General features: G+C 37.7%; 1 protein-coding gene across 1 annotated transcript in view; it reads right to left on the reverse strand.

The window, feature by feature from the left end:
- Positions 1–4,859: 4,859 nt before the first annotated feature.
- Positions 4,860–13,407, reverse strand: part of orb2 — a gene marked incomplete at its 5' end in the record, with an annotated part of 48,134 nt that continues 39,586 nt past the window's right edge. The window contains 3 exon segments of the mRNA XM_053780912.2: positions 4,860–6,335; positions 6,524–6,741; positions 7,907–8,088. Of these exon segments, the coding sequence (XP_053636887.2) occupies positions 6,284–6,335; positions 6,524–6,741; positions 7,907–8,088 (452 nt within the window).

The following is a 13,407-nucleotide window of genomic DNA, read 5'->3' on the forward strand; positions in this document are numbered from 1 at the left end:
TACAGCAATTTCTCACCCAAACACAATTATAGGCAGGCACTAGTTATGCTTATATTAAATGAGGTGATGCCACTAAAATGGCATAAACGAGGATCTTCATTTTATAATTGTACATTTCTAAAAAAAAAAAAAAAACACTTGCAAATTCAACGAGAGCAAACTCCCATGCCTCACACCATAACACTCTATAACACTCACTCTTAAGCTCAGCTCACGTCCACCGGTTATATAATCCTGGACTAAACAGTGACTATCATTTAGGAAAAGACAGGTCCATATCAAAAGATATTTAATATTTGAAATGCTACTAGCAATAATGAATGCAACTGCTGCATTTTTGGATATTAAATTAAAATTATCATCATTCATTAAAGCTAGTGTTTTCACACTTTAAATACAAACATAATTTGATCTAAATTTTAAATGATACAAATACAAATATCTACTAGTTACCAAAATATACAATTCTGGCATTTCTGGAAAAATAAAAAATATTTATACCTTACTAATATAACATTCATTCATAGTCTTCCCTTATACCACAGGAATCAGTATTGCAATGGAACCTTTTAATAAAAACTATGAGGACAATAATAAATATATAAAATCTGGAGAATAAGAAATTAATTTCTTAATTATGCAAGGAAATGTGTAAATACAAAAGTAATAAGTAAACTACAAATAACATACTCTATGAGATGTTCCAGTTAAAGCTGATGCAAGACATGCTCGGAAGAGGTAATGTGACACAAACACTGACTCTCACCCTAGGATATACCAACTTAAAATGGCAATAAATTATTCATCTGAGAATTAAATAAGTAACTTACTGTTCACTTAACATCGTGAAGCATATCAACGCATGTGTTTTTTATACGAACTTTGAGTAAAAATCGGCTATTAGTTCCGTACCGGAAATACAAAAGCCAGCTACTGGTGCGCTTCCTCAGGCTTCGACCCAGTGCCCCTGTCACACATAAATATTAACACCATAAGACTCGTGAAAATCAGCACCAGGAGCTAATGGCCAATTGCACAATTATTGCAGCCTCTAGCAAAAAGCAGGAAAGAGGTACTTAAAGATTTCTTTTCAGCTAACAATATAAAGGACAAAAGAGTGAATAAATGATTAGGAATGGAAAAGGAGGGAATTTCTTAGTGCCTGCCTATTAATGATGTCTAAGACTTACGGAAAAGTCAGTCAACAGTGAAATTTGCTACTTGTCAGCCTACAGTTCAGAAAAGTGGGCACTGCGACATGTACTACTCACAGTGATTCAGGTGAAACCAAAAAAATAACATTAGAGTGTACTATTTTAGAATAAAATTTAAATTTGGGATGTCATACTAATTTTGGAAAGGTAGATAGATAAGCAACAGAAAACATTCCCTGGGAAGAGATGGCTGAATTCTTATACAAGATGAGAAGCTCTGACACTATGGCCTTTTCCTAGTCTTCTGCTAACACATTATTTACTAAATGTCTATTATTTTTTTAAATTACCGGCTCCCTAAATTTGTAAAAAAATATAAATTTGCTCTTTGTATAAATACCAATAATATCTCCATTATTTTCCAAGCAATAAATTAACACCCAAAAGTATCAGAATTTTATTCTAATAAGTGAGGGTGGGAGTAGAGATTTATTCATTTTTAGTAATATTTAGTAGGATGCAGGGAAGTTTTCAACATCTGAAAAATAATTCACTCATTCATGTGAAGCACATTACACAAGTTAACAGGCCAAACACTTACAACTGGTTCTAAAGAAATTCGATCAAGAGTCTGCAACAGAGAGCCAACAAGCGGAGGAACAAAGCTGCAGGTATTCTCACCACTGATTCATTTAGCATCTTGAAAGATGAATCCTAAACTGCAGTAAGGTATAAAGAGGGCTTTGAGATCCAATGCAGAGTGTTAGTTACTGAGATCGTGCGACAAACTCAAAGCCCTCTTAGCATTGGACAACAACTATTCACAGTTACACCAATAATGCTGACTAGACACCTCCAAGGAGACTACATATATATATATAAACAACTCAGTTACAAATATTATGAATCACACCAAGCCTTGAATGGGTTCTAAGACTGGTTAAATCCACCCCTGGGATTTATCTTGAGAGACTGGACAGGCCAGCACATTTTGACTGTTTGCTGCCCATGCCACATCTTTGTCCTCAGTGTGGGCTTGTCTTTACTGCTGCCACACTCACCATCTGCTCACCAACAGCCATCTCTTCCATGAAAAAACTAAGGGAGGGCAAGAAACCCTGTAAATTCTGATTGTTTAACCTAACCCAGTTCTGACTATTTTAGATTTAAGGAAAAAGATTAAAGTACATGTTTAATATTCCTACCTAATTCTGAGTGTAGCATTTCACTCATATGAAAAAAGCTTATGAATGCATTCATATTTACTATTCATAGTGAGAAAGCAATAGTATATAAAGTTTTCAGAAAGTCCCCAAGTCAAACCTCTAGAAAAGTGTGTAAAAATTTTTTTAACATATTTTCACATTTTTCTAAAATAGAAATGGACATGCCATCCGACCCCACTATTGCTCTTTTACGAGACTTCCATGGGCATTCATGTACACTACCACCTCCCCATCTTCCACCCCAGTCCCAAATTCTCATATTGAGCAGGTAGAGTCTCTTCCATAGACGGTTCAGTAAAAAAATAGTATATACAAATATCAAAAAGTTCACCTCAGCTATATACTGTACATCCATCAATTAAAAGCCAGCAAAAGACATAACATTTCAGTAATATAAAAATCATGCATTTCCATTAAGAAAGGATACACAAGAAAATGACAACAGAAAAATATAACTGCCTATGCTTTCTTTGAAATTAAAATATCATAATGATAAAAATACATGGAAATCTACACTCACTAATGACACAATGCAATCATGTATTCAAATGGGTATGAAATGGGGGATGAGTCTATGTACAGTGTTACCCTGCCTCTAAGAAACGAGGCGAACGCAAACTTATCAAATTCCGCCATAATGCAGACAAGGTCCTCGGGGAGGTGACTGAATGCCCCTAGAATCTCACCGTGATAAAATCTGGGTCAGGATATGTTGTCTCCACACTTAGCCAATGTTGTGTGCTTCTTTGGTTATTCATAAAAAAGGAGATCAAGTCAATATGACAAGCCAGTTAATTCGACAAGAGCAAACGGTCATGCTATAAATGTATAACATGCAGAACTTTTTTTGTGATCCCCCTTAATGAGACAAGGCTAACTGAGCCTTTTAATTAAAAAAAAAGAGAGACGAAGTTACTGGCTCGCCAATCTGATGACTGGCGAAGTTTTACCCACTTCACATGTAAGGATTCTCCCGCTGAGTACATGGCATTCTATATCCTCCTCCTGTGTTAAACTTCGCAAGCAGGCTATGTGTGAAACTGTAATATAGACCTCATTACAGTCTCAACTATTTAGCTACAAAGTTTTTTTAATCCCTACAAAAGTTGCAGGTCTTTTCTTACACAGTACTAGTAACAGCAAAAGACAAAAAAACTAGAACTGTTAACTTGTCACAAAAACACCCGCATATGCTAGATGATCAAACGTACTAACAAGGACAGTATCAAAATTCAAACACGCAAAAATACAAATTCTATATGGATCAAAATTATCCTAGTGCAAAAATCTGCATATCACACACGTACAGTGCTGATGGCTACTCTAGCAGGCAAGAGAAGACAAAAAAAAATACAAGTAAGTACACTAACTCTCAAATGTGAATATTTGAACTATTTTTGACCATGTACTGATTAGACTACTGTATTTTCTTATTAAAAGTCTGTCTAATTGAGTTTCATTCATGCACAGTTAATATCCAATTTGTGTTCAAGGATTTGTGTAATAATTATACTGAAAACAAGAATGGCAACACTTGTAATATGAACAACAGCCAAGTAAATACAGTGCTGTGCAAGACAAGAGTAAACAAAAGTTGTCTTTTGGTTATGAGATTTTGCTTTTTGTATATTGTGTATTATGGCATTGTAACAATTTACAGGTTAGTATTCTGCAGTATGAGAGTTTAATAAGGGAAGGGCACTGTAGCACGGTGCAAGCTGAGTACCGAGAATTGTACATTATGGAGATGGCAGCTATGTAAGTCCTGAACTGAGAATGTTGAGGGTGAGGGTTGAAGGTGAGGGTTGCACATTACAAAATAAATTAGGACTTAGGTCAAAAACTGTGCACTGCAGAGTTGAGAGAGTTGAGTGTAGAGTAGCCAGCAGCTGACACTGTGGTATGGGTTGGGGCATCCAGGCCATAGCAGTTAATACATCACAAGCCAGAATGCAAAAAATTATTTGCAGGGAAAAAAGAGAGACATTGGACATGGCTTACGGAGGTATTTAATAACCAAGATATTTTTTTTTCTATCAACTGCCTTGCCCTTGACAGCCCCAAGAGTACAGTACCTATGGATTCCTAGAGCCAAGGATATACCCTTGGCTTGCCTTTAATAAGGTGGTTAATCTGTCATTGACTATAGCCTAGACAGCAGGAGACTCTCCCTCACCCTATCACTTTCAGTATTTCTTTAAGTTTTATTCTGGTGGACAGAAATAGCGATGTGTATATACGGGTATATATGTATGTGTATATGTGTGTGTGTGAGTATATATATATATATATATTGTGTGTATGTGTTATTTATAAATACAGCATGTGTGTATATATATATATATATATATATATATATATATATATATATATATATATATATATATATATTCAAATGGCTTCAGGAAGAAATCCAAATATTCTTCCTTGAAGCCTTTTTATCCATTTATATATATATATATATATATATATATATATATATATAATATATATATATATATATAATATACATTACTGTATATATGTATATGCCAACTTTGGGATTTACATAATTGCTGACCATTAATTCCTCTCTTTCAACAAGTGTTATTTCCCTATCCTAATTACGTATCAAGAAAGCAATATGCCCTCATTTATGTATGTACAACTGTGATGTTGTTACAGTCAAGTCAGGGTTAACCTTCCCCCTCCATCAGTCTCCTGCTCACTCTTAAGTCTACAATACGAAAAGCAATACTCAACGCAGGTCTTGTTTTAATAATGCCCATTTTTTCCCTTTCTATCATTAAAAAATGGGCTCAAGTTAAATACAATCTGAAATTCAGCATTGCCCTCATAGCCGTCTACTGCAGAATGTTAGAGAGACTTGTGCGCAGTATGACGCTCCTGGTCTAAGACTTTCTAGGTCAGTGGGTATAAGACGAGCCTGACTGCTATAATGTGGCCCGCATTAACGATGGCAATGAAAAGTGTCTTGAACTGACTCGAGATTACTATTGTTCTTCTGACCCACAGAACACAGACTACTCTGCTCTCTAGGAAAACATTCCTATCAGTTATTAATATACATACAATATTAAATAGCACTGAAGCAGAAGCCGTAAACTATACTCATATTGAAAATTATAAAACACCATCCTATTACATTACAGTAATAATGCTTACATATGCACCATAGTAATCTTTGGGGTTATGTCGAACAAGAAATTTTGCAAAAATTCTGTTAGTACAATATAATAGAACAAGGCTATGACTTGTGTTGACGCTGGAAAAACTGGTCAAGTTGGGTGTATGTTTAACACATCTCACTGGTTGACAAGTAAGCCATTCAGTGGGCAAGCTTGTAAAAGATACTACAAAGATTTCTGTAACACAGAAATTGATTTCACTACGATGGGAAAACTACATCTGCATCATCAGCCCGTGTGCTTCTGCCAGTTGCTGAAAAAACTGCGAAGTAGAAAAATCTGGCCCATCTAGAAAAAGAGGTGTACAAACATCGTCCTATCACAAGTGAGCAATGCTATCCAATGGCCGTCATGTGGAAGAAAGAGCTAAGCCTTTGGGAGACAAGCATGGGGCTGACAATTACTCTACGGTACACTCTGCTTCACCCACACACAGAAACACGTCAAGCTTCTTTGAGACGCCACAATCAACATGGCAGTTTTTGCTTGTTGTTTTTTTACTTTTTTTTTATACCGTAAAGTGATGGCTTTTGCTTACAGTGTTGGATGTGAGATATAAGTATGAGGCATCCAGTGGGGTTAAAGGGGGGAGTACTGACTTTGCTTGGTGACTGCTTCAATGAGTTGCTTGAAGTTTTCTTGATATCCTTTAGTTTAGACCCACAGCAGTTGGCAGCCATGGGGGTATCCTTAGTATATGGCAAATTTCTTCTCATTACTTGTTTGTGAGGCACCATCCAGGTTCCCGGTGCCACCGCCAGGGAGATCTACAAGTATAGAATTACGTGTGATGAAGGGACATAACAGGCGGAATAGTACTATTTCTGTTGCTGTTTTGCTTCAATTGCCTAATAGGATCAGGACTTGAGGATAAAATTCTTGGAATGCGGAAAAGCATGAGGAAAAATTGTCACTGGGTCTACCATGAAACTAAAACATTGGAGCCTAGCACCACCTGAACGGTACAGTGCGGGGGCGATCAGCACCCTCTTTGACTAGCGGCTTGTGGAATTCACGTCCTGGACGAGAGTGGATCGTCTGCCAACAGTGTTCACAGTAGTATTGCAGGCAAGTAACATTGGCACAGAAGAAAGGGGCAAACTTGCCCCCACATCGTGCCCCCTGACATTCATCACACATCTGGTCATCTAGGACATATGGTTTCACCTCAACCTGAAAATGATTAACAATTTTAGTTACATGTTAAATTTGGTACAAAATAAATACACAGGGAAGTACCAGCTGATAACTGAGGAGTCTCACATCCCCAGAGAATACAAGGAACATAATTTAGGAAAAAAATATTGATAGTTGAGTACTTTTTTACTTATATTCCCTGTGTGTGTGTGTGTGTTTGTAGATGGATGGTTCAGAGAACCGACATGTTGATAAATTAGACACATGTGCAACTCTTGGGTATCTTTATTGAGGAAACGTTTTGCCACACAGTGGCTTCATCAGTCCATACGTAGGAGAAACTTGAAGAACATGAGGAGAATGAGGTAATCAGTCCCTCAACCTTGAGTCGATGTGTTCAGTCCATCAATCTGCAACTTCTTGGGATCTTAATACTTAGGAATTCTTCGCTTGCCTAATTCTTGGGCACGACCTACTTCCACATTGAACAAATGTGACACCACCTATGACTGCTGCACCTCTCCTGCCATACGGTTTATAAGCTGCTTCTCCACTCATATGCCGTATTCTACTCAAGATTGATGGACTGAACACATCGACTCAAGGTTGAGGGACTGATTACCTCATTCTCCTCATGTTCTTCAAGTTTCTCTTACGTATGGACTGATGAAGCCACTGTGTGGCGAAACGTTTCCTCAATAAAGATACCCAAGAGTTGCACGTGTGTGTGTGTGTGTGTGTGGTGTTGTGTGTGTGTGTGGTGTGTGTGTATGTGTGTGTGTGTGTGTGTGTGTGTGTGTGTGTGTGTGTGGTGTTGTGTGTGTGTGGGTGTGGGGGTTGTGGGTGTGTGTGTTTGTGTGTGTGTGTGTGTGTGTGTGTTGTGTGTGTGTGTGTTGTGTGTGTGTGTGTATGTGTATGTGTGTGTGTATGTGTGTATGTATGTGTGTGTGTGTGTGTGTGTGTGTGTGTGTGTGTGTGTGTGTGTGTTGTGTATGTATGTGTGTGTGTATGTGTGTGTATGTGTATGTGTGTGTGTGTGTTGTGTGTGTATGTATTTATATATTAATGCTACATTATTACTGATGCTATATCGTCACAGATGAACCAACACAAAAAAAAAAAAATTGCAGTAAAACACAATAAATTTTCAAGTTATCAAAAACGTTCATTATTTTCTGTACATTTAAAAAACAATACTTACCCTTTTATCAATATCACCATGTTGTAACTGTACAAATCGGGCACTGATGGCAGCAATATAACTTTGCTGGTTTGAAAACGCAACTCGGCCAGCACCTTTTGGGTATTTTAATTCCGGGTCTGTGTCAATCCCCGCGTAGCAAACTCCACCATAAAGTCGATCCATTATCATTGCAAGTTCAACTGTTGACAAGAAAGTGATTTGTTAAAATTACACAGTAATTTAAAATTTCTAGAGTGTATTATGCAACTTGTCTGTAATGGACATTCACACAAGTTAATGTGAAGTTTTGGTAATGCAATTAAGTTGTTTTAATAGATACACATATATGTCAGTGCAATACAGTTGCAAAGAGGCAATTTTAACAATGTAGAACAAGCCACATGGGGATGGAAATCTTTAGCTCTGGATCGCTCACACTCTCATGCATTGTCAGGAGCTTTGCAATTTGCAAGACAGCAACAGATAAGAGGGGAAATTCTCTGAGGCAAAGCAGAAGGTATCAGTTATAACCCATGATACTCTGGGTCATGGGTTACCACTGATACCTTCTGCCCTGCTTCAGAGAATTTCCCCTCCTATCTGTTGCTGTCTTGCAACACTGCATAGCTCCTGACAATGCACAAGAGTGCAAAAGTTTCAGTTAAACATCTCTGTCCTCATGTGGCTTGTTCTGCATGTATGTCAATATTAAAATCTACTGCTATTGTAGAAGCTTGCAGTGGGTGAGACATATCCATAATATGTGTGTTAATACTAACATATATGTCTTCCTCACATACTTGTTGGTGTTCATCACCAGTTTAGACATGCGCTATTCAGAGATGCATGTTACTGTGACATAATAACAGAAAAAAAACACAAAACAGGTGTGATTTGAACCCCATGGTAAGGGAGACATAAAACTCCCAGCCACTGTGTTAACTACTAGACCAGATGGCTACAATAAGATTCATCCAGATAGGTAAACAGCCTCTCCTCACTTAACAATAGAGTTCTGTTCCTAATACCACGTCGCTAAGCGAATTCATCACTAAACAAGAAGCATACTATAATGGTAGTGGGTTTATGTCAACTATCAGTCCGTACGCTGAGGTCAGTGGTCACGTGTGGTCATACCTGTCCTGAGCTGTCTGGGTATTAGCATGGGGTGTTACCAAGCACCATGGCTTGTTGTAGTGTTTTAGCATCTCAGGTTAAAGTGTTGAAGGAGGAGGTTCTTATTCAGGAGGAAAATAGGAGGCTGAAGTTTCACCTAGATGTGTTTGGGAGTGAATGTGAGATAGTTGGTGCTGTAAGGAGGAAATGCTTACCACCAGTGAGAGTAGCAGCCGCTTTAAGTGGCAAGTGGTTCACAGTTCAGGAAGAAGGAAGATAAGGAGGGTTAATAAAGAAGATGATAAGGTAGGAAATCGATTCTCTGTTCTCCAAGACGAGTGTACTTCAGTGGTTAGTGAGGTTAAAGGTACCTCTGACTCCCCTCTTAATCAAGGTAAGAATATTCTGATTGTGGGAGACTCTCAGGTAAGGTATATGGACCGTTTTTTTGTAAAAAGAGATAGAAAAGTCAGACAGAGTGTGTGCCTCCCAGGAGCTGGTGTTGGTGACATAGTCAGCAGGTTGGATAATATTATGTCTGGTAATGGGAACAAGCCCATTATCTGTCTTAGTGCTGGTGGAAATGACATTGGGAAGGACAGGAGACAGGAGCTACTGGATAAGTACAGGTCAGCCATAGTAGTAGTCAGGTCTAAGGGAGAGATCCCTATCATATGTAGCATCTTGCCTAGAAGGGGAGAGGGCAATGAATGGATGTCTAGGGTAATTGGTATAAATTGCTGGCTAGACAGGTACTGCAAGGAACTTGCAATCCCATTCATTGATAACTGGGACAAATTCTATGGCAAGCATGATATATATGCAAGGGATGGGGTTCATCTCTCTGAGGTTGGAATGGTTGCATTAGCCAATTTGGCTGAGGGGGTAACTGATGACTTGTCTAAGACTTTAACCCTTTCAGGGTTTCGGACGTACTAGTGCGGCTTACACACCAGGGTTTTTGACGTACTAGTACGCCTAAATTCTAGCGCCCTCAAATCTAGTGAGAGAAAGCTGGTAGGCCTACATATGAAAGAATGGGTCTATGTGGTCAGTGTGTGCAGTATAAAAAAAAATTCTGCAGCACACAGTGTGTAATGAGAAAAAAAAAATACTTTGACCGTATTTTTGTATGGTATTTATTGTTGTATTCTAGTTTTCCTGGTCTCATTTTACAGAATGGAATACATATTACAGAAATTGAGATGATTTTGACCGGTTTTACGAAGAAAAGTACCTTGAAATTGAGCTCAAAGTAGCAGAAATGTTCGATTTTTACCGAAGTTCAAAAGTAAACAAATCATGCTAAGCGTCCACTACACATTAACTGGTGAGTCTAATATTCTTTCACAAGTGCGCCAATATTATTTATATTATTTCTACACTAATGCAGTAGTCTGCATAACAGTAAATCTTCTATTTTTTTGTGAGAATAAAAATTCAAAGTGGAAAGCAAAAGAATGTAAGAGGGGCATGGGGACATGACTAATGAACAGAGGAAATGTTATTTTAGTGCCAGGAATGTCTTTCTTGTTTATTCTGGACCCTATTTGGAAATTGGCATCTTTTGAAATTTGTGTGAAATTGGCAAAATTGCTAAATTCTGACCACTGTATTGGATAGTTGAAATTGGTAAATGGGTGGTTTCTTGTACTCATTCGATAGGAAAAATGGAGTTCTAGCGAAATAGTTATGATTTTTGTCGACTAGTACACTGGAATTGGCCGAAAATAGGGTTCAAAGTGGGCAAAATTGCCGATGCGTAAACTTCGTCGAGACCTCTAACTTCGCGAGAGCATAATTCCGTAAGTTTTCCATCAAATTTCATACTTTTGGTGTCATTATGATCGGAAAAAGATTCTCTATCTTTTCATAAGGAAAAATAATTTTTTTTTTAATTTGGGCAACCCTGAGAACAAGTCTGGAAGAGGGCCTGGGAACCCTGAAAGGGTTGAACTGATAGATTATAGAGGTATGGGTGTTTGTGGGAAACAATCAGGCTGCAGTATTATTATTGGAAACAGGAGATATTACCAGGATACCTCAGGGATATGTTTAAAAGATAATATTCAAAATAAAGTTCCTAATAAAGGCAAAGCAACTGATCAACAAACAAAGAGAGATAGTAGAGGGCAACGAGTGACTAGTTCCCTTAAGGTTTACTATACAAATAGTAGGAGTCTAAGAAATAAGATAGATGAGCTAAGATTACTCGCAAGTGTAGGTAATATAGATATTATTGCCATAACTGAGACTTGGTTCAACTTAAAGGATAGAGAATTGCCTTTTGAATACATCATAAAGAGTTATAAACTATTCCACACTGATAGGGTCAACAGGAAGGGTGGTGGAGTGGCGATGTATGTCAGAGAAAATTTAAATTGTTGTGTTAGACATGATATAAGATTAGAAACATCAGACACAGAATCTGTTTGGCTACAGTTTCTCGAGGGGTATGAAATATTAATTTTGGGTGTGATATATAGGCCCTCAAATCTTGATAGAGAGTGCAGTAAGCTGCTATGGGACGAAATTCATAAGGCATCTAAATATGAAAATGTTGTGTTAATGGGGGGTTTTAACTTTAGACAAATTGATTGGAACAATTTGACACGAAATCTTGAGTCTAGTGACTTTCTTGATACAGTTCAGGATTGCTTTTGGAAACAGTTTGTGACAGAAGCAACTAGAGGAAACAATCTGCTTGACTTAGTTCTTGCCAACAAAGATTCACTAATTAATAATCTTGAGGTTAATGATGAGCTTGGGGAAAGTGATCACAAATCACTTTAGTTTCAATATATTATGGAATTACCCAGTAAACTGCAATCAAGTCTCTGTCCCAGACTTTCGATTGGCTGATTTCATGGGACTGAAAAATTACCTGGGTGAGCTAAATTGGGATGATCTGACTATGGGTCAGGTAGCTAGTGTTGGTTGCTAATATGACGTTTTTCACAGCATAGGTCTAGCTGCTCAGTCAACTTTTGTTCCGAGTAGTGAAATCAGATATAACAAAAATGATCCCAAATGGATGAACAATAGATTAAAACAGCTCATTGGTCAAAAGAGGGGGGATGGGCAGTTAAGAAATCAATATATTCAATTAAAGAGAGAAATAAATAAAGGAATAAGAAAAGCAAAAAGGGATTATGAGGCGAAAGTCGCAAGAGATTTGAAGACTAACCCAAAAGGGTTCTTTCAGGTATACAGAAGTAAGATTAGGGACAAGATAGGCCCACTTAAGAGTAACTCAGGTCAGATCACTGACAGTGATAGGGATATGTGTGAAATTTTCAATTCTTACTTCCTCTCAGTTTTTACTCAGGAAGATACTAGTGAAATTCCAGAATTAATAAATTATGTAGAAGAGGACGATAATAAACTATGCACAATTAGGGTAACTAGTGACATGGTCCTCAGACAAATAGAGAAATTAAAACCTAACAAATTCCCAGGCCCTGATGAACTGTTTGCAAGGGTTTTAAGGAATGTAAAGAGGAACTTAGCATACCTTTGGCTAATCTTTTCAACATATCACTACAAACTGGCATAGTGCCTGACAAGTGGAAAATGGTAAATGTAATACCTATTTACAAGGCAGGTGACAGGTCCTTAGCTTTGAACTATAGACCAATAAGCCTTACCTCCATAGTGGGAAAACTTATGGAATCAATAATTGCCGAGGCAATTCATAGCTATCTTGATAGGCATAAATTGATAAATGAATCTCAACAGAGTTTTACTAACTTTTTTCACTAAGGTGTTTGAGGAGGTAGATCATGGTAAGGAATATGATATTGTGTATATGGACTTCAGTAAGGCTTTCAATAGTTCCACATCAGAGACTTTTGAGGAAACTTAAGGCACACGGAATAGGAGGAGAAATTTTTTCCTGGGTAGAGGCATGGCTGACAAATAGGCAGCAAAGAGTTTGCATAAATGGGGAGAAATCAGAATGGGGGCACATCACAAGCGGTGTTCCACAGGGGTCAGTGTTGGGCCCCTTGTTGTTCACAATTTACATAAACGATATTGATGAGGGAATAAATAGTGACACAAGCAAATTTGCTAATGACACCAAAATAGGCCGTCCAATTCATTCTATTGAGGACATTAGCGCACTCCAGGATGATTTGAATAGACTGATGCAATGGTCAGAGAAGTGGCAGATGCAGTTTATTATAGACAAATGCAAGGTTCTAAATGTTGGACCTTGCCACTTATAAACTGAATAGTGTAGATCTTAATACTACTGATCGCAAAAAGGATTTAGGAATTCTGGTTAGCAGTAATCTGAAACCAAGACAACAGTGCATAAGTGTTCACAATAAAGCTAACAAAATCCTTGGCTTCATATCAAGAAGTATGAATAATAGAAGTCCTCAAGTTGTTCTTCAACT

The sequence above is a fragment of the Cherax quadricarinatus genome, chromosome 75 (genome assembly GCF_038502225.1).
Source record: "Cherax quadricarinatus isolate ZL_2023a chromosome 75, ASM3850222v1, whole genome shotgun sequence".
Taxonomy (NCBI): Eukaryota; Metazoa; Arthropoda; class Malacostraca; order Decapoda; family Parastacidae; genus Cherax; species Cherax quadricarinatus.